The sequence below is a fragment of the Gymnoscopelus braueri genome (genome assembly GCF_963280865.1).
Source record: "Gymnoscopelus braueri genome assembly, chromosome: 15".
NCBI classification, from domain to species: Eukaryota; Metazoa; Chordata; class Actinopteri; order Myctophiformes; family Myctophidae; genus Gymnoscopelus; species Gymnoscopelus braueri.
Genome location: NC_137620.1, coordinates 2,061,904 through 2,082,745, shown reverse-complemented (window position 1 = coordinate 2,082,745; position 20,842 = coordinate 2,061,904). Strand labels below are relative to the sequence as shown.

The 20,842-nt window shown below is 41.0% G+C and overlaps 1 protein-coding gene and 1 long non-coding RNA gene across 2 annotated transcripts; one reads left to right on the top strand and one right to left on the bottom strand.

The window, feature by feature from the left end:
- Window positions 1-500: 500 nt before the first annotated feature.
- On the top strand, window positions 501-20,615 carry LOC308101888 (toll-like receptor 2). Its single transcript, XM_080451421.1, has 4 exons — window positions 501-2,696; window positions 8,030-8,147; window positions 8,863-9,346; window positions 20,603-20,615. The coding sequence occupies exons 1-3, from the start codon at window positions 614-616 to the stop codon at window positions 9,113-9,115; spliced, it is 2,454 nt and encodes an 817-aa protein (XP_080307547.1). The 5' UTR covers window positions 501-613; the 3' UTR covers window positions 9,116-9,346; window positions 20,603-20,615.
- On the bottom strand, window positions 4,971-6,034 carry LOC308101847. The gene is made up of 4 exons (XR_013934576.1): window positions 5,947-6,034; window positions 5,554-5,600; window positions 5,412-5,461; window positions 4,971-5,003 (listed from the first exon to the last, which is right to left on the bottom strand). It is a non-coding gene; the product is annotated as an uncharacterized lncRNA (long non-coding RNA).
- Window positions 20,616-20,842: the final 227 nt, after the last annotated feature.

The window sequence follows — 20,842 nt, the reverse complement described above, 5'->3', positions numbered from 1 at the left end:
ATGCTCTCTTTTTGTCTCATTTGTTAATCCTTTTACTTTTGCTTATTTCTTTTTTTTCTTGGACCCCAGGGCAGTCTGAGGTTGATTCACCAGTGAAGACCAACAAGCTATTTAGAAGAACTGTGTGTTTGGCTGATGGATGTTACATTCACTTTTATACAGTAGCTGAGTCATGAAGCATGATAAAATAAAGCGATTCGAACAAGCGAAATGTTTTCAAATAAGGACGTTTTTCTTCCTCCTGTACTTTATCGACCATTTGGTTATTCCAGTTGTGGGATATTCATTGAACAACTGCACAGTCAGTTACTCCGTCAACGTCAAATGTTCAAATATTAGAGCAATTCCACATGGCATTCCATCAAGAGTGATCACACTTGACTTGTCTGGCAACAGCATTTCAGAGATAGGCGTGTCAAACTTTACAGGCCTCTCCGACCTTACACGTTTGGATTTGAAACGCAACGTCATTTCCGTCATCGCTGATGGTGCATTCGCCCCCCTCATTTCCCTCCAGGTGTTAATTCTGAATGACAATAAGCTCACCGAACTACAGGAACATGCGTTTGATGGTCTGAGCAATCTCACTGAACTCAGGCTGGCTCATAATCACATGAAAACCATGGCGCCTGACTCTTTCAATTCTCTGATCAACTTAAAGGTATTGGACTTAAATCTGAATAACTTCCGTGGCTTAAGGGAGGTTGGGTCTGTCTTATGCCACTTGCCACTTTTACAGGACCTGTCCCTCACATGGAACAACGTGTACACCTTTGAGTCATGGGAACTGTCAAACACGTCCTTAGGACTTAAGTCACTTGATTTGTCTCAAAATAAGATTGAAGCATTTAGGATCACGGCAGACATACTTCCGAACCTCACATTGTTAAACCTTGGTCACTGTGGTAAAAAGCCGGGCATTATTTGGGACGTGCAGAACAAGACTTTCCTCAGCAGAGTGTCCACCCTTGACATTGGCGGGGCCCATATGCCTTGGACTGGAATTAAGTCCTTGTCAGATAGCGTTAACTCCTCACTGACCCAGCTGAGGCTAAATGATGTTAGAGTTCACAAGAGACTTTTACAATGGATCAGAATTTTCTGCACGATTCCTTCACTGAGCACTCTCAAACTGGAGAAGAACAAACTCAAGTTTGTCCCCTATCACATGTTTGACTTGTGCGTCCATGTCACTGAGCTAGACTTGGGGTCAAACCGTATACAGAATATCTCAGAGGACGCCTTCCGATCTCTCCGACAGATAAAGACTTTGAATGTACGAAACAACAGCCTTCTCTCAGTACCAGCTGCCATAAGGAATCTGCCAATGCTTGAAGAACTAGACCTCACTAATAACAGCATCAGCGCCCTTGATTGCAAAGACTTTACCAATCTCACAGGACTTCGGAGGCTTCATCTTTCTGACAATTGTATCTCAGCTCTGAAAGGATGCATTTTTAAGGATCTGAGTAAATTACAGTACTTAGAAATCCACAGAAACCCTGTTTCTGATTTGGGTGATGCATTCAGAAATAGTTTAGCAAATCTTCGACTGCTGAAAATGAGTAACAACCAGCTGACTACTATCTCTCGGGGTGAATTCAAAGGTTTGCAACATCTCGAAGAATTGTGGCTGCAAGACGGTCAAATAGAAACTCTTGAAGACGGGTCTTTCGTTGGCTTGACTAATCTAGTAAAACTCAACCTAGCAAGCAATAAACTTAGAGAACCTCAGTTGAAAGAGAAGGTGTTCAATGACCTAAAACAATTAAAACGTCTGAATTTGAATAACAACCACATACGGTATTTAGTGGAAACACCACTTCACCTTCCACCATTCTCTCAGCTGTCATCCCTAGAGGAATTGCTCATGTCCGGCCAACATCGCAGCGGCAAGGCTCATCTGCCACCAAACTTCCTACAAGGTCTATCTAATTTAACAGTCTTCAATGGCAGGAACATGCAGCTCCTATCCGTGCACGTGAACACGTTTAATCACACACTTCGGTTGACTGATCTCGATCTGTCCTCAAACGACCTCACAGATGTTCCAGCGGACTTGTTTTCCCCAATTCCACTGCTTGAGAAACTCTCCCTGTCCAGAACCAACCTCCGGTCGCTAGATTTCCTCATAGACGCCAAACTAGAGCAGCTCAGGTTCTTGCAGGTGAGGAAAAATGCCTTTTCAGTCATCGGCGAGGAGGAGATGCGGTCGCTCCCTGCCCTCACCTACCTGGACATGCAATACAACAGCTTCACCTGCGACTGTGACAACGCCTGGTTCGTACGATGGGTGGAAACCGACCGCCAAACGCAAGTTCACGACGCACACAACTTTGAGTGCAACTACCCCTCACACCTGAAGGGCACCAAGCTGTTGGACATGGACTTTCGGTCCTGCTCGGTGAACGTTGGCCTCATCTGCTTCATCTCCTCGTCGTGCGTGGTCCTCCTGCATCTCCTGGGCTCCTTCACCTATAAGTTCCTGAGGTGGCAGCTGGTCTACGCCTACTACCTCTTCCTGGCCTTCCTCTACGACAACAAGCTGCGGCGCGCCAAGTGTAAGCCTCACCAATACGACGCCTTTGTCTCCTACAATGTCCACGACGAGCCCTGGGTCCTCGGAGAGCTGCTGCCGAAGCTGGAGGGAGAGCAGGGCTGGAAGCTGTGTCTGCATCACCGTGACTTCCAGCCAGGTGAGATGGCTGTGTGTGTATGACCACCCTTGTTAACAGATTTTGTGAGAGAAATACTCAACCAGATCTAGGAAAACAAGCCCAAAAGAAACGACTAGGCCACATGAGCATGTTACACCTATGTACATCGGCTCTTTGAAAATAGGCAATCTACAAGCTCACAACACAATGGGACACGATGGGACGCGTTGTGAGCTTGTAGAATCTTGAAATAAAATGTGGAATATTTGTAATATTTTTGAAACACAAATCTGGTACGGGGCTCCCTGGCACAAAACATTTTCAGGGCTTAGGGACAAATACATTACATTCATTTGGGGGTCCATGACAGGAAAATATTTTAGCCAAAAAAACGCATCCCGCAACATTCAATATTTACAAGCAACTTTACAGAAAAAATAAGCCCAAAGACGATTTAATAAGCGGACATGGGAACACTGGTAACCACGCAAACAGAGGTCTGAGCTTGTAGCCTACTAGTTTAGCTATTAAAAAAAAAATGTTTACACATGTAAATACAATTGAAACAATTCTGAACATTTTGGAACATTTTTCAGAAACAGAGACCACTACAAAAAACGGATTAACCACTTGTTAGTTTAAGTGGTTAACCACTTTAGTTGAGGATGAGGACCACAGAAGAAGATTTGCTCGGACAACATTAAAACAAATGTTTATTCCTGTTTCATTTTAAGAAGATGTTTAAAAGGGGAAAAAATACAAATTAGGAATTGAATTGTTAATTTTCTTTTTATTTGTATTTTTGTCCCTCCTTTTTTATTTTATGAATCATGCACTGGGTGAAAAGCAATGATTTTGGGAGGGTATTCCTCAGGCATACCCCTGATACTTATGGGAGTATGTGTGTGTATGTTGCCCTCATTCATTAATGTACCACCTCCCACATACCTCCCACATATCCAGGTAAATGTACCATTTCTGAGACATTCATTTGCATTCACCCCCTGTGGTGTCTGCCAGCAAGGACCTCACACACCCCACCCCTCCCACCCCAACCACTTCTGAGCATGTGCAGAAAACTACATTTGATTGGAAGCTGTGGCTTATAACCCCACCCACCCACCCCACAATTCTGCATGCTAATTTGTGTATAAACCCCCTAGTTTATACCCCCCCCACTGAGGGGGTTTATAGCACCCCCCATATATATATATATATATATATATATATATATATATATATATATATATATACACATACACACACACACACACAAACAATATAGAAAAACAAATAGGCAGAACTCATGTAATTATGTTTATTGATCAAGAAAAAGAAATGTATTTATACAAAACAATGGAACAGGAGCACACAGATAAGATAAACTGTTTCAAAGAAAGGTATTTTGTTCCAGGGACCCCAAAAGCAAAGATTTGAGCTAAAAATGTTCACTCTAAAAATATATATTCAAAGATTCTGAATCAGAATCAGGTTTATTGTCACATCACAGGTTTAATTAAAAAAAGTGGGTGAAATTCGTGTCTATATATTCACACTAGTACCTGAGATAAGATATGTGCATGAACATAGCAGCAATGTATACTGTGCATGATATACTTATGGACGTTAGTTAAGGTGCTTGGGAAAAAAAAACACAATAAAAGACAAAAGTCAGTGCATTGTACACAGGATTACGGTGCAAAATGTCAGTGTGTGTCGACCGCATAATCCACATAAGTAGACTGACACTGGTATAGTCAGCAAGTAGTTCCATCAGGAAGAGCAAAGAAAAATAGGGGGAAAAGGAAAACAAAGTCACTTGTTGGCTACTTGGTGTAATCCACGGTGGGTGGGTCCAAGGAAGAGCTAAATCCAAGTCATTTGTCCCTGGTATAATCCACAGGAAGAAATATAGAAAATAAAGAAACATATTTTGTTCCAGGGACCCCAGAAGCAAAGATTTGAGTTAAAATGTTCGGACTAAAAACATATATTCAAAGATTTGCACACATTTTCAAAAACAGCAGATCTACAGCAGATCTCGCTATGTACAAGCTCATAGCGCGACACGAAAAAGACCTGTTGTGGTCCTCAAGCTCTTTGTCGTCAAGCATTGGGTCCTGGAGAACACAACGTTTGGTACGAGCTCCTGAACTTCTTCCTGCTGGAGGGCTGAAGATCCAAAATGGCAGTCCATCTTTGAAGCTGTCATGAGCTCTGGAGTTGCTCTGTGTCCTCAAGCACTGGGTCCTGGAGAACGCAGCGTTTGGTATGAGGTCCTTGAGATGATTTCCTGAACTTTTTCCTGCTGGAGGGTTGAAGATCCAAAATGGCAGTCCTTGAAGCCTTGAAGAAAAAGAGAAGAAAAAAGAAAGAATTACAATTAAACCACAAAACCACTGAAACAGGAACACAACAATGTTAATACAATTAAAAAAGCTCTACCACACTACAGTGTGTGTGTGTGTGTGTGTGTGTGTGTGTGTGTGTGTGTGTGTGTGTGTGTGTGGTCTTGTCTTGTCTTGTCTTGTCTGCTGACTGTCTGCTGAATCTTCTACCAATCCATTTTCCTTTGACTGTTGACATGCAAATTGCAATTTATTTTAGAGACAGTTTCACTGCACTGGCAGGAAATAGCAGCAGTATACTTAAATTATCAAAGTAAAAGTACATAATTTCTTGCTGAATTTGCGAGCCTTAAACCAAAAGAAGAAAGAAAGAAAAAAGAAGAAGAGAGTGTGTGCTGGAGATTACCTGTTAAAACTCCGAAAGGTCCTCACACATGTACCCCTGGATGCCAACAACTGTAAAATACATAACAGCAATTAAAACTTCAACTGAAACAGGAGTGCACAAAAATAGTTAAATGAAGAAGAAGAGTGTGGGTGTGTAGTACCTTTTAAAACTTCCTCGTCAACAGTGGGGAAAACAATGGAAATCTCCCTGCAAATATAATTTTAGGGGTTAGTGGGATGAAGCAATGCTTTTCCATTGTATTCAATGTACAGCCACAGTAAAGACAAACTACAAAGCAATCCAACTTTAGTTACTAACATTTATAAAGTCTGTGTATTTTACTATTACTGCATTATGCTGACACATTAAATCATGGCATATGAATTGACTAGCCACTTAGCTAGGCCACATGTTTTAAAACAATCTGAACTCATACAGGTAAAGAAACACTAGCTTACAACTGATCAAACAAACTGTAGAGAACTGATCAAAGTAAATACAATAAACAGTAAAACCTACTAATGATTTACAATTAGATAAAATAGCAGCTTACCATTTACAAAGCTAGTCCGAAAACATCAACAGGCCAGCAGTACATTTGTGAGTAGAATGAATTCACCCAACCGCCCAAACAGTTCGAATGTTTGAAATCTCTGTTTGGACGAATCTGATTGGATAGACACACACAGGTTCCCCTCCCCTCCGTTTGAAATGTGCATGTTAAATGTTGGCAGTCAGAGAGAGAGAGAGAGAGAGAGAGAGAGAGAGAGAGAGAGACTGGAAATAAACTATTTACTTAGTTTAGTTAGTTTTAACAAGTTAAAAGTTACTATGTAGAGGTACTAATACTTTGCACTAAACAACAAGCACAAACAAAAGTACTGACATTTTATACTTAAGTAAAAGTAGTGTAATGTAGAAATACTCTTACTGTTACAAGTAAAAGTCCATAACATTTTGTTCTTTTGAGCACTACTGGGCCTAGACTAGAAAACAAACTAAATAGTTTAACCACATGACTGGTGGTAACCTGTATTTTTTAGCAGTGATGGCAGAAGTACTCAGATATTTTACTTAAGTAAAAGTAGCAATACCACAATATAAAAATACTAGTACTAAAAATAATAAAACAAGTAAAAGGCCTGTGTTCAAAATGTTACTTGAGTAAAAGTAAAAAAGTATTCAAAATATACTTAAAGTACCAAAAGTGAAAGTATTAAAATGTTTGAAAATAGCAGATCTACAAGCTTGTATTTTCAAATAGCCTATGCATAAAATAGGGCTAAAGTGGTTAATGTGGTGATAGAGGCGGTGCTACTATATTGTTGCAGAGACCTGAGACAATAGGGCCAATGAACCCATCAACACCTTTCATGCAAATGTTGTGCCTGCATGTAAATCTCTACCCCCTAAAATACACACGAAAAAAATATCTCACTCATTGTTTTTAATCAGTAATTGTGCAATTCTCTCTCTCTCTCTCTCTCTCTCTCTCACCTCCCATTGTTTGAACAAACCTCTAATTTACATATGTAAGGTAGATTCCCTAGCAGAGAAAAGAGAGATGCATATCCAGGTATCTTAAAGGCATTTGAAGGTAAACAGTCCTCTCCCGCATTCATTGAAAAACTCCCACCAATCATTTATGTTGGGTGGGTGTATGCCTTGCCCACGTATCCAGGTATATCACCTTTTTCACCCAGTGATGGTATGAATTGTATGGTATACTATGTATTGATGTACTGGTTGATAGCCATTGGACAGATCATCTATTATTTGATGATTTTTGATTGAAAATAGGGGACAGGTATACTAAGATTTATCTTCTTCCTGCTCCAATTCATTTGTGGAATATGTAAACAAAAACAAAGGGGGGGAGGGCAAATAAATGTAATCATGTAAAACCATAAATGGGAAAAAACAGTGAAAATAAATGATCGCTATAGGATCCCTATTCTGGGGCTAACATCTGGTTAAAATAGTAGACAACATGACTCAAAATGATTTGTAGCTTTTTGGAGGAGAAGATATTTAGTGTAGAGCAAATACAGGTGGGAGGTCTAGTATAGAGCCCTGGTGGACTCCAGTCAACTAAGTTACATAGGGTTTCAGTGGCTGAATTGATTGGAACAGAAGTTGGAGGTGCATTTGAGGTATTGGTGTTTGTTCCCCAATTATTGCTAAAATAGTAAAATATATTAAAAAAACGTAAAACCTCAAAACACATATTTCTTATCTTAGCAGACAAAATTGGAACTGAAGCTGAATTGGCTGAAATTTTGCAACCCACCTGAAAAAGTATGTTCTGTTTATCGAAGAGCTGGAAAGACGGGCAGACCCCTGTTAGGCTGTTACTGAACATGCACTAGTCTAAAGCATGATTATAATCGGAAAATACTGCTTTAACCTTTTAACAAAAAAAAACGTTTGTTTTAACCAAAACATATCATTTACCCCAACTTTAAGAGGTTATGAGCTAAAATAACCTTATACTCAGTGCAATTAAGTTCTGTTATTGTCCCAGAAGGGGGCGCCCTACTAGCACTTTGTGCAGACTGTCAGAAGCAAGGGCAAAGAGGTGGCTGTTGATGTGAATGTTTTTAAATTAATTGATCGATGCTTTTCTTGCTCCCAAGGCAAACCCATCATAGATAACATCACAGATGCCATCTATGGGAGCAGGAAGACCATCTGTGTGATCAGCCGCCGCTACCTGGAGAGTGAATGGTGCTCCAGAGAGGTGCAGGTGGCCAGGTAATGACTGACTGACTGACTGACTGACTGACTGACTGACTGACTGACTGACAGGCATGTGAACTGGCTCCCTGGCGGTGTGATTTTGCAAGAGAAATAAGCAACCAGAAACATGCCACAAAACATTTTAAGATGTGGGGGGACAAATACATATTCATTTGGGGGTCCTTGACATGAAAATGTTTGAAAACCACTGGTTTAAACAACATTATGAAACAAGTCCAAATAAGCAACTACACTTTACAAACAAGCCCAAAAACCCGCAACTACCAATATTTACAAGCAACTTTACTGAAAAACAAGCCCAAAGTCACTTATAATAAGCAGACATGGCAACACTTCTCCCTCCACCACCGGGCTATAAGATGGGATAGAGGCCAAATTATAAACCCAAGGAAAGACCTGGAAGAGGAGCAAGCTCTTTTGGAATGAATGGATGAAATAATGAATGAAAGAAATAAAGGATGAATTAATGGATGAATGGATGAATGGATGAAAGAATGAATGAATGAACGAAAGAATGGATGAATGAATGAAAGAACGGATGAATGAACTGTTTTGCTGCTCAGCAACCGCAGTGAACATGTGTGAAAATAAGCAAGCGAGAGAGAGAGAAAAAGTACACAAAGAGTACACAAAGAGTACACATTAAAACACAAAAGAAGACGTTAAACATCGCGTGTCACCGACATTCCCTCTCTCCTTCTTTTCCCAGCTTCCGCCTGTTCGACGAACAGAAGGACGTGCTGATCCTGGTGTTTGTGGAGGAGATCCCGGCCCGCCAGCTGTCTCCTTACTACAGCGTGAGGAAGCTGCTGAAGAAACGCACCTACCTGAGCTGGCCTCGTGCCACCCAGCAGCACAGTGGAGTCTTCTGGGAGAAGCTCCGGATGGCCCTGAACGCCAGGGACACTTCCACTGCCACAGAGGGTGACCACATCAACCTCATCCGGGTGGCCAGGAACTGAGGGTGACCGGTAACCGGAACGCTCGCCCCTTCTTCTTTTTTACTGAGGTTAAGGTTAGAAATAAGGTTAGGTTTAGGCATAGTTTTACTGAGGACACGTTTAGGAATAAGGTTAGGTTTAGGCATAGTTTTACTGAGGTTAAGGTTAGAAATAAGGTTGGGTTAAAGCATAGTTTACTGAGGTTACATTTAGGAATAAGGTTAGGTTTAGGCATAGTTTTACTGAGGTTACGTTTAGGAATAAGGTTAGGTTTAGACATATACAGATCTACAAGCTCATAGCGCGGAACTCGGTGCCGCGCTATGAGCTTGTAGATCTGCAGTTTTACTGAGGTTAATTACGTTTAGGAATAAGGTTAGGTTTAGGCATGGTTTTACTGAGGTTACGTTTAGGAATAAGGGTATGTTTAGGCATAGTTTTACTGAGGTTACGTTTAGGAATAAGGTTAGGTTTAGCATAGTTTAGCATAGTTTTACTGAGGTTACGTTCAGGAATAAGGTTAGATTTAGGCATAGTTTTACTGAGGTTACGTTTAGGAATAAGGTTAGGTTTAGGCATAGTTTTACTGAGATTACGTTTAGGAATACCTGGTGTCACCGGATCTGACCCGGGGCGAGCGTTCTTGTATTCGGGTGACCACATCAACCTCATCGGGCTGGCCAGGAATTGGTCATCATGAGGCATTGCTACTGAACCACCTTCAAAACCTCCATAAAAGAGAACCTGTCTGTAATAGGCTCTATGCACAGCAGCCATAGAAAGAAATTGGGCCTTTTCCTTACTTCCTTCACGGGTCTTACCAATGATACTAATGAAGGCTCTGTTCCATTTAGTGTAGCACAGTGGTTCTGGTTCTCAAACCTTTTAATTTCAAGGACCCTGTTAACTCTGAGAGTGTACAAAAGGTAAGGTTCCATTTGTACACTCTCAGAGTTACACACCTTTAAGGGGCCAATTGGAACCCCCACAAGGAACCATGAGGGTCCCTGGACCACACTTTGAGACCCACCGGTGTAGCAGAGTGTTTCCAGTGAGCCAACATGCACAGTTCTGTTTGACCAGAATGGAACAGAGCCTTCATTAGTATCATTGCTAACACCTGTTAAGGAAGGCCCAATTTCTTTACAATATGGCTGCTGCGCATAGAGCCTATTTACAACTGCACCTAGACAAGTCTTCTAGCTTGCCAAAAGAAGTTACCTCCCCACAGTTTTTTTCCGTAATTGTACTAGACCAGGGGTCTTCAACGTTTTCAGGCCAAGGACCCCCTAGCTGAGTGAGAGATGAAGCAGGGACCCCCTACTCTATATTGTATAAAATTGTGTTTCAGATCAACTTTTGCTGCTCTTTTTTCCCTCTACACACCTATAACTCTTTGCCAAAAATAGGCTAAAGTTCTCTCTTTGCCAAAAATCGGCTAAAGTTCTCCTCAGAAAAGGGATGCTATAGGGTTCAAGTGGTTAATGTAAAAAAAAGTCATATCACACAAATATTTGGCGGACCCCCTGTAGTAGCTCTGAGGACCCCCTAGGGGTCCCGGACCCCCTGTTGAAGAACCCTGTACTAGATCATATATGTGGGGGGATATGTGCACATGATCTGGCAACCCGGGAGCCAGCGAACACAAAAACGCTAATAAACAGCTGAGATTTAGTGATATTTGAAAAATGGGTTTCGCAGTTCCATGCACATGGTAATGGTCAATGGCTGTGTGCAATTTGAGATCAATAGCTCCAGCCATTGAGGAGAACCGGGCAGAACAATTTTTGGAACCCGGGAGCCAGCGAACACAAAAACGCTAATAAACAGCTGAGATTTAGTGATATAAATAAACGGGTTTCGCAGTTCCATGCACATGGTAATGGTCAATGGCTGTGTGCAATTTGAGATCAATGAGGAGAACCGGGCAGAATTTGTTTTGGGCTCAGACGTTTGGTCTCAGAGGTTTGTGGAATTATAGGAGGATTGCTCCTAGTGTTGAGGATTTATTGTACAGCATTGCATGTATTTACAGTATTGTTATTATTTAACAAGACCTCAGGGCTTTTTGTGTTATCCTTTTAGCATTATTGTGGAACTGCACCTCTGTCCTTTTAGTTTTCAATCAATCAAACTGCGTACAATGGAACACTTTCTGTGAAGCCCATGTCTATAATGCATTATAAGCACTAGACCATACCCGGTGAAGTGCGCAGGCAAAAGTAGTTGCAAATGTGGGGTTATTGCACGTCCTGTCGTGCGTCCTCCCCGCCCATCCCGTCCCGTCGCGCCGCGCGACGGGGTTTGCAGTGTGCAGTGCATTTCATGCACACACTCTCACACTCTCCCCCCTCTCTCCCCCCCTCTCTCTCTCTCCAGCCAGCATAAGCATGGCAACATTCTTTGACATAAAAATGCGAATAAACAGCTGAGATTTAGTGATATCGGAAAAACGGGCTTCGCAGTCACATGCACATGGTAATGGTCAATGGCTGTGCGCAATGCGAGATCAATAGCTCCAGGCACTGAGGAGAACCGGGCAGAACAATTTTTGACATACAAATGCAAATAAACAGCTGAGATTTAGTGATATCGAAAAACGGGCTTCGCAGTCCGATGCACATCGTAATGGTGAATGGCTGTGCGCAATTTGAGATCAATAGCTCCAGGCACTGAGGAGAACCGGGCAGTAAAATGTTTGGGCTCAGAGGTTTGGCCTCACAGGTTTGGCCTCAGAGGTTTGGCCTCAGAGGTTTGTGGAATTATAGGAAGATAGACTTTTAATGCATCATAAGCCATAAGCTTATAATACTGTATAATTATAAATATAAGCACTCATACATATTCATAGACAGTGTTACTGAAATGGTTTCTATGTTAAATTATAAATGGTTTGCATTGATTTATTTGCTGTTACAGTGTAACATTGTGTCACAATGAAAATGTACAGAATATCTACAGTTAACTCATTTTAATCATTGATCATATTGCCTCATTATGTTGCAATTCAATATTGTATGGTATTGCCTTAAGCTTTAATAAAAACAATGTTTTCATGCTTCTTCAATCAATCGAAGCTACAGTTTATTTTAATTGTATTTATATACTTATCAGGGACAGTGCACATTAATCAACATGTCAGTTTTCATATCCACGTAAATAAGGCAGAGTTAGCCAAAAGCTAAATTTCATCTGTAGTCCCTGAGCAGGCTGTTAAAAGTGGTGATATATCCATACAAAAACAGACATCAATACAAAACAAGACAAGTAGACACATTTGGTTAGCTTTAAGCCATCTCTTAAAGGTAGAATAAGTGATATTTTTTGTTATTTTTTTCGTTTTTGTTAAAAGGTTAAAGTACTATATTCTGATAGTAATCATTACTACAGAGCGTTTGTTCAGTCACAGTGGTCTCTCCAGCTCTTTAGTAAACAGAATGATGTACATTTTCAGGTAGGTGACAACATTTAAGCCAATCAGGAGAGAGTACTGAAAAGGCATTTTCTGTTTAATAAAGAGCTGGAGAGACATAGAGACTCCTTTTACTGAACAAACACTCTATAGCAATGCGTACTATCAGAATATAGAGCTATTTAACACTTATTTTAACAAAAGCAAATCACTTACCCTACCTTTAAGGTTGGACTTGAAGGTCAAATAGTTGGTGATCTCTCTTACTTACAAAATGATATTAATAATTGTGAAACAGAACATTTTGTCAAAATATTGTTTTGGTTAGCTTTAAGATGACAATGTTTGGCCACCATTTCACCAACTTGTCTTTTGTGATACGTGTGTTTGCATCTCTGAATGGATTACTGCTTTTAGTTAGTGTAAAGGTTAACTAGGTAACTTTGAGCCGGGGGAAAAAAAGATGGTTCAAAGGCTTGTGCACTGAGTTGATTGATTGGGCCATAAAAGTGTCAAACTCGTTATGTGCGCGTTAGTGCTCTCTCTAATCAATGAATGCATCAAAGACAGCAATCACTTTGATACCTGTCAGAGAGGGGAGGGGTACACACACAGATCTGCGATCTTACCTAGTAGCCTATACCTTTAATCTGGTAGAGAATGGAATCTATAATGAACAATGATTTCAGCCATCAAAGATATCCTTAAACACCATATTGCTATAAAATACATACAGAGAAAATGAAAACACAGAAAATTAATTGAATTTCTACGTCTTGGTGGCACCTCGACCCATAAGGGACTTCTTAGTGTTTCTCTCAGGTTTCAAAATGATTATATAACACTTTGGTCCAAAGAGTGCCACCACAAGGCCAAAGCTAGATGCTAAAATAGCAAACACCTCCACTACATCTGCATATTTGCCTGGAGAGCTGATATATGCTGGGATGAAGGCTATCCACACGGCACAGAAGATCAACATGCTGAAAGTGATTAACTTGGCTTCATTGAAGTTGTCTGGAAGATTCCTTGCCATGAATGCTAGGACAAAACTGAGGAGTGCCAGTAAACCAATATAACCTAGTAACACGGCAAAACCAACTGTTGATCCCACTTCACACTCATAGACTATCTTATCACTGAGGTATTGTGTGTTTTTATGAGGAGTTGGTGAGGCAGACATAAGCCAGGTTATGCAGATTATTGCCTGGATGGCAGTAAGAACCAGAACTGTTCCTCTCTGCTGCATAGCACCGAACCACTTCATAATGTCTGCACCACCAGGCTTGGAGGCCTTGAACACAGCAACCACTACCATAGTCTTTACCAGGATACACGAGACACACAGCACAAAGCTGATCCCAAATGCTGAATGCCTCAGCTGACAAGTCCAGAGTCTGGGACAGCCAATGAACAGAAGTGAGCACAAAAAACACAGTTTGAGTGACAACAAAAGTTGGAAGCTGAGTTCTGAGTTGTTGGCGCGTACCATGGGTGTGTCTCGATGATAGATGAAGATTCCCATGACAATAGCACAGACAAGTGTGCCAAAAACTGAGATGGTGGTCAAGGAGATACCAAGGGGCTCATGGTAGGAGAGGAACTCCGTGCTCTTAGGAACACATTGGTCACGCTGGAGACTGGACCAGAAGTCCTCTGGACAACTGGTGCACTCTGTAGAGTCTAACAAAAACAGCAAGGTTAAAGGGACACACAAGTTAATTATTTTCCTAAAGATCTACCTACATTGTTACATCCTAATATCCTACTAATCCAACTATATCCTATTATCTTACTATCCTATCCTACTATACATGTGGACACCTCTGTCTGTCTGTCTGTCTGTCTGTCTGTCTGTCTGTCTTTCTTCAACCGCTTTTCTCCTCAATGAGTTGACCTCATTGAGTTGAACTTGCACATGGGTAGTGATATTCTGCATTATGCAGGGAGTCAGGAAACTTAAGATGTTAACTCATTGAGTGCCATTAACGTGTTTCACGTGTATTCATGAATCCCAAAATTAACATGGATCATAACCCCGACCTCCTCCATGAGTTTAGCCATCCGAAATACAAATGCAATGACAACACGAGCTGTGGATTTCTTCATCACAGTGACGATCCTCTGAATTTCAGCTGGGTCCTCGTCCATGGGCATATAGCCTCCACATATGCCAGACAAGCCAACACGACCGGTCCAGCTCAGACTGTAAGGATCTGGCAGCACTGTGTCCATAGTCATTGTCAATTATCACCAATCCAACCCAGGTCCACCCAAACCGCCCCATAATCTGGAGCATAGCTTGCACCTGATTGGATGAAGAATGGAACAACACGTTCTTTGGCTCGATTATTCACATAGTGGTAAATGAGTATGAATATGGCCAGCAAGGTATTGAGCAAAGTCTCCGGATTGACTAAATTTCTGGCAAGGACAGCAAGGTACTTGGATAGGGAGACAAAACAGGTGGTGGCCAATTCTCTTATTATGTGCCATTTTGATTTTGCATGTACATCTTGGTTCGAGGGCTTAATGAAATCCCTCAAAACAAAGCTACAGTCAGCTCAGAATAGACTGATCAGGGTCATTCTAGGGTTAGAACCCAGATCCCATATAGGTAGGATCCAGTTTAGAGAACTCAACTGGCTCCCAGTGGAATCCAGGGTAACCATGGCCAGATTGACCATGGTTCATAAGATAATATATGGCGAGGTCCCCATATTTTTAAAGACATGTTTTACTCAGAGAAGCGAAGTACACCATTTTTTCACCAGAGCCAGTGTAGCAGATGTGAGCCATCCGGCTTTTAAAAGTAAACTAGGCAGGGAATCATTTACTTACATAGGAGCCACACAGTGGAATGACCTCGAAAACAGTGTCAAACTGACAACCAATCTGAGGACTTTTAAATACAAAACTAAATCATGTCTATTAGAAAAGGTTCCCCTATAGAGGGTCTTTAGACTAGGAAAGATAAGGTAGCACTTGTTTGTGTACTGTGTATGTTACATGTGTTCTTGTATTGTTTGTATGTATGTACTGTAAATGTTACTTGTGTTTTGTATTGTTGTGTAATGTGTATGTCACTTGTGTCTATGTAGTGTTTCGGTAGTTATATGTGTTTTGTATTGTACTGTATTTTTAACGTATTGATTGTTAATTGTAAGAGGACCTCAACGGAAATAAGTCTCAGGACTTTCTTGTGTTATCCTCGAACTGCGGTGACCATGTGGTTTTTGGCTTTTCAAATAAATCAAATAAAAAAAAAGTGAATCACCTACACAGATTCCACGGAGGAAGAGGCCTAATCATTCTCTTTTGACACTGTCAATAAAGACCTTCAGCTCCGGCAGGAATACACACAAGCAAATGAGAGGCAATATGCACAGTGGTGGAAAGTAACTAAGTGCATTTACAGTACTTAAGTACTGTACTTAAGTAAAATGTTGAGGCATTTGTACTTTACTTGAGTATTTCCAATTTCCAATACTTTTACTTCTACTCCACTACATCTCAGAGGCAAATATTGTACTTTTACTCCATTTTATACATAGTCTATTTGAAAAATGCCGATCTACGAGCTCACAGCTTGTAGATCTGCTATTTTCAAACATTTTAGTACTTTTACTTTTGGTACTTTAAGTACATTTTGATGCCAATACTTTTGTACTTTTACTCAAGTACATTTTGAATTCTGGACTTTTACTTTTAACAGAGTATTTCTATATTGCAGTATTGATACTTTTACTTAAGTAAAGAATTTGAGTACTTTTTCCACCACTGTGAGTGAATCACCTACACAGATTCCACGAAGGAAGAGATATGCAATATCAATTACACTCACTAGAGGGAGGTATTTGTCAAGTGTGTGTGTGTGTGTGTGTGTGTGTGTGTGTGTGTGTGTGTGTGTGTGTGTGTGTGTGTGTGTGTGTGTGTGTGTGTGTGTGTGTGTGTGTGTGTGTGTGTGTGTGTGTGTGTGTGTGTGTGTGAACTACTTGATACCAACAGTTTTATCTGTAGCAGTTCACCTGGAAGGCATCGCTTGGGACTGTTCTAAAGAAGGAGGGGAACTAGTTCCGGTCACTCAGACAGGAGCAGGTGGCACTGTAACTGATCTGCAAAAGGTGCAAAACATCTTGACTTTATTTATTTATTTTTTACACATGGTCCTCATTTATCAATGGAACGTAGAAACCAGCTTAAATTCGAGCCCAGGAATTATTTTATGGGGACAGTGGGATTACCATGTAATTATGTATTGATCACAGTGATTGATACATAAGGTTTAAGGTTACAAAGTTATAATACATTTAACATCCTGTGTATCACTATAAATACTTATTTAAACAAAGAATACATTATATCTGACCATGAGACCGACCCGACATATAGGGTTCCTACTCTCAACACCACAATGTAAAAATACTTCAAATTTAACTTGAGTAAAAGTGCAAAAGTATTGGCATCAATATACAGTACCAGTTAATTTTTTATGAAACTATAAACAAATTAAATAACAAAATCTATGTTCTGAAACCTTTTAGAAAAAGCTCACAAGGTGGTGTGATGCGACACGTTGTGAGCTTGTAGATTGGCTTTTCCCGAAAAACCAAAGTAGAAAATAGGGCTTAAGTGGTTCATTTACGTTTTGCAATAATTATATAAATCTATAGTATAGTAGTAAGTAACTAAAGCTGTCAAATAATTGTAGTAGAGTAAAAAGTACAATATTTGCCTCTGAGATTTAGCGGACTAGAAGTATTGAAAAATGGGCATACTCAAGTAAAAGTAACTCAATATTGTACTAGTTACTTTCCGCCTCTCAGGCCCGGGCAGAGAATCAAACCTCTAACACAGATGCATTGCACTCTGACCTTCTGAAAACTTGCTCCACCCTCGATTCAAAATCTGCCTGCTCCACTCACATGCTCTGCCTGCAAGTAAATATGTTCACTTCTATGCCTTTCAAACTGTAAACAAATAAAATAAAATACTATAAGGATAATTCCTTTTAACAGGACGTTCATGAAAGTCCTTGCGGGCTTGTTTCCAATGAGGGCCTGTGAGCAATTAGGGGTTAAGAGTCTTGCTCAGGGACAAATTTCATTTCATCGACACATATGCTGGCGTGGCCTGGAATTGTACCTTGGGCAACCAGGGCCTCTGGCTCCCTAGGCGGGCTCACTAACCACTCAGCTATCGCCGCCCCTTCACTATACGATGTTTATCACGTTTTATGTTTGTAAATACATTAACCCATTAAGACCGGGAACGCATCTGTGTGCCATTTTAAGATTTCTTTGGCTATTAAAAAATAGCAGATATACAAGCTCATAGCGCTATTTTTTGAAAAATCATGAAAATGTGCGCAAATCTTTGAATAAATATTTTTTAAAGCAAAACATTTTTAACTCTGTTACAACTTCTGGGGGTCCCTGGAACAAAACATTTTGAAATGGGGGTCCACGGCCAAATACATTATATTTTTTGAGAACCACTGATATTATAGCAACATACGTTTAAAAAAAAAACTGTTAGGCAAATATTTGAGTTAAAAATGTTTGTTTTAAAAATATATATATATATATATATATATATATTCAAAGACCCATGATTTCCCCCCAAAATAGCAGATCTACAAGCTCATAGCGCAGCACTTGTTTTTGAATAGCCCAACGAAATCTAAAATGACACAGATACGTTCCCGGCTTTAATGGATTCAATAACCAAAATGAAGCATACACGGTATAATAATGGTTATGGTAAAAGGTGGTTTATAGTAATGAACTTACCATGGACACTCTGTACAAACCTAGTACACTAGAGATGGCAATAGAAGTACTTGAGGGTCCAGGACCCACTATGCCGAGTACTGGAGGAGACCCATCACAGCTCTCATCCAACTGAAACTGCTCCTCTTTCCCACTGACCAATGACAACGCTGCACGGAACCCAACTCCCAGCACTAGACAGGAATCATAGATACTATATCCCAGAGTCACATTGGTTAGCAGGCTGGTAGTCTGGGAGGCATTGCGTCGGAGCTTGGACAGCAGGGGCGCGGCCACTGCGTTGTGATTCAAATCACAGCCAATGAAGAAAAGGGGGCGGGATCCACATGCAGTGGGTGTTCATCTAAATAGGATCGACGGGAAGCAATTTCCCCTTGAGAAATTGCGGCCGCCATTGTTGTGTACTGCTGTTTGCCTCTCGTCTGACTTTTTAGACGAGTAAGACCGGTAAGAGGCGTGTCCGCTCAGATTCTGAGCGTAAGCTACATCCCGCCCACAAATACCAGGGCTCTGGCCCAGAAGTTCCTCGCCAGAGCAGGCGAAAACTTCTGGGAACTCAGATTAGCAGGCTGGGGTTTCTGTTGATCTCATGAATTGCAAAAGCCATGGTCTGTGCCAATCTGAACGCTTGAATGTTAAAACTGAAAGACACAATTCCACTGTAAACCTTGTATATTTATCTTTGTAGAAATATACAGCATAATATCTGCATACTATCTATCAACACGGTTCCCCGGTCTCTTGCTTGCTATTGTATTTGTGATATGTACCCAGTGCAAGTGGGCTGCTGTCCCTTGGAGATGAAAGTGAGCTCAGGGAAGGCAGGGATGTAGTGGATCAGAAACAAACCACCCAGAACAACGTCCCCAGCCTTGGAAAATCTGTCGACATTAAACTGTGATATCACAAGAAGAGGAAGGTGTGGAGGACAAAGCAGAGAATGAAGAGAACAATATCAAGGTCAAGTACATGTATGAAAGCAGATGTATGTCTAGAGAAGCCCTCATGACTGTCCTGCTCTGTCTAATGCCCCTAAAATCCATTGTCCAGTTTCTAAGATTTATACACAGCGCTGTGCCATCCCCTGTACCACTTTATGGCATTACGTAATCTTTCAAGGCACCCATCTGGGCAGAGGCAGTAGAGGCAGGGCTTAACATACATTAACAATCCTATACTGTAATGTGTCAATCACGCTATCTCGCCAGGGTTACATTGGCAACTATTTATCCACTGTAGGTTTGATTGATTGATTGATTGAACACTTTATTAGTCCAAAATGTAAATAGCACGAGGTACAGTCAGATGTTAAAGATCCAGTGCATTGACACTTTCGGTCATTTTATTCTGAAGTTTCAGTCTGAAACGGCCTCGCAACCAATCAGAAGGTTCCATCCCTTCAGGCTATGGCACGGTAAACCTCACTCATATGGTGCACAGTGTTATTGGGCCTCATGCAGTTAAGAGGAAAGTTCTTCTTAAACCCACTTTTTTAAGAAGATTTTGGTATACTCCAATGTTTTCTTAGCTGTGATCTGTTCTTAGGTAAGAACAGAACGCACACTGAAGAGCTCTCTTAGGGTGGCCTTTGAGATAAGTGTGACATGTTTGTGCAAAAACTACAGTTGTATGATACAGGATTTAAATTACAATAATATTTTTATCATATCTTTAGAGCAGTTGTTCTCAAAGTGTGGTATGGGGACCCCCAGTCGTCCGTGAAGGATTTCCAGGGGGTCCACAGCAAACGGGGAACAGTTTAACCACTTTAACTCTATTTTATACTTTGTTTGGAAATAGCCGATCTACAAGCTCACAACGCGTCCCATTACTTGCCATTTTGAGGTTGTAGATCGGCTATTTTCGAAACATTTTGATAGATCTTGAACATTTTTCCCTGGCAGAAAATGTTTTCAGATGGGGGTCTGCAGACCAATGGTATGTCAATTTGGGGGTCCTTGACATGAAAATGTTTGAGAACAACAGCTTCAGAGTTTTCAACAGGCCTGAAATTACAATCTAACCCAAACAAACCCGGTTGAGTTGAAGCACAAGCCCCAAAATGTCGGCAGTGATTGACACCTCCGTTCTATGGGAAATTGCATTTACCTCCCCTTGTGGTCTCCTGATGGATCAGGCTAGTTTTGAGGTCATGAAACACACGCACGCACGCACGCACGCACGCACGCACGCACACAGACAGACAGACAGACAGACAGACAGACAGACAGACAGACAGACAGACAGACAGACAGACAGACAGACAGACAGACGCCCAAAGTCACCCACTTGTGTCCCCTAGAGGAACAGGTTGTTTGTGAGCTCCAGCACCTGGAAATTTACCAGCAAGTCTCTAAACACTTTCTCAACTAGTGGATGATGCAATCTCTCAGCTCTCATTGCTAAAACTGGTTGGACAAAATTATCAAGTTTAAAATAAATAAAACTGCATTGCATAACCAATGAAAAGGTTTTAGGGTGGTCCTTCACATTGGGGTGGTGATATGATTGGTTGTTAAAGTATTGGCCGTAGCTTTTGTGTTT

Coding starts and splice junctions, on each gene's coding strand:
- LOC308101888 (XM_080451421.1), top strand. CDS start 614: ATGAAAACCATGGCGCCTGACTCTTTCAATTCTCTGATCAACTTAAAG. Junction 2,697..8,029: donor TCACCGTGACTTCCAGCCAG/GTGAGATGGCTG, acceptor CTTGCTCCCAAG/GCAAACCCATCATAGATAAC. Junction 8,148..8,862: donor AGAGAGGTGCAGGTGGCCAG/GTAATGACTGAC, acceptor TTCTTTTCCCAG/CTTCCGCCTGTTCGACGAAC.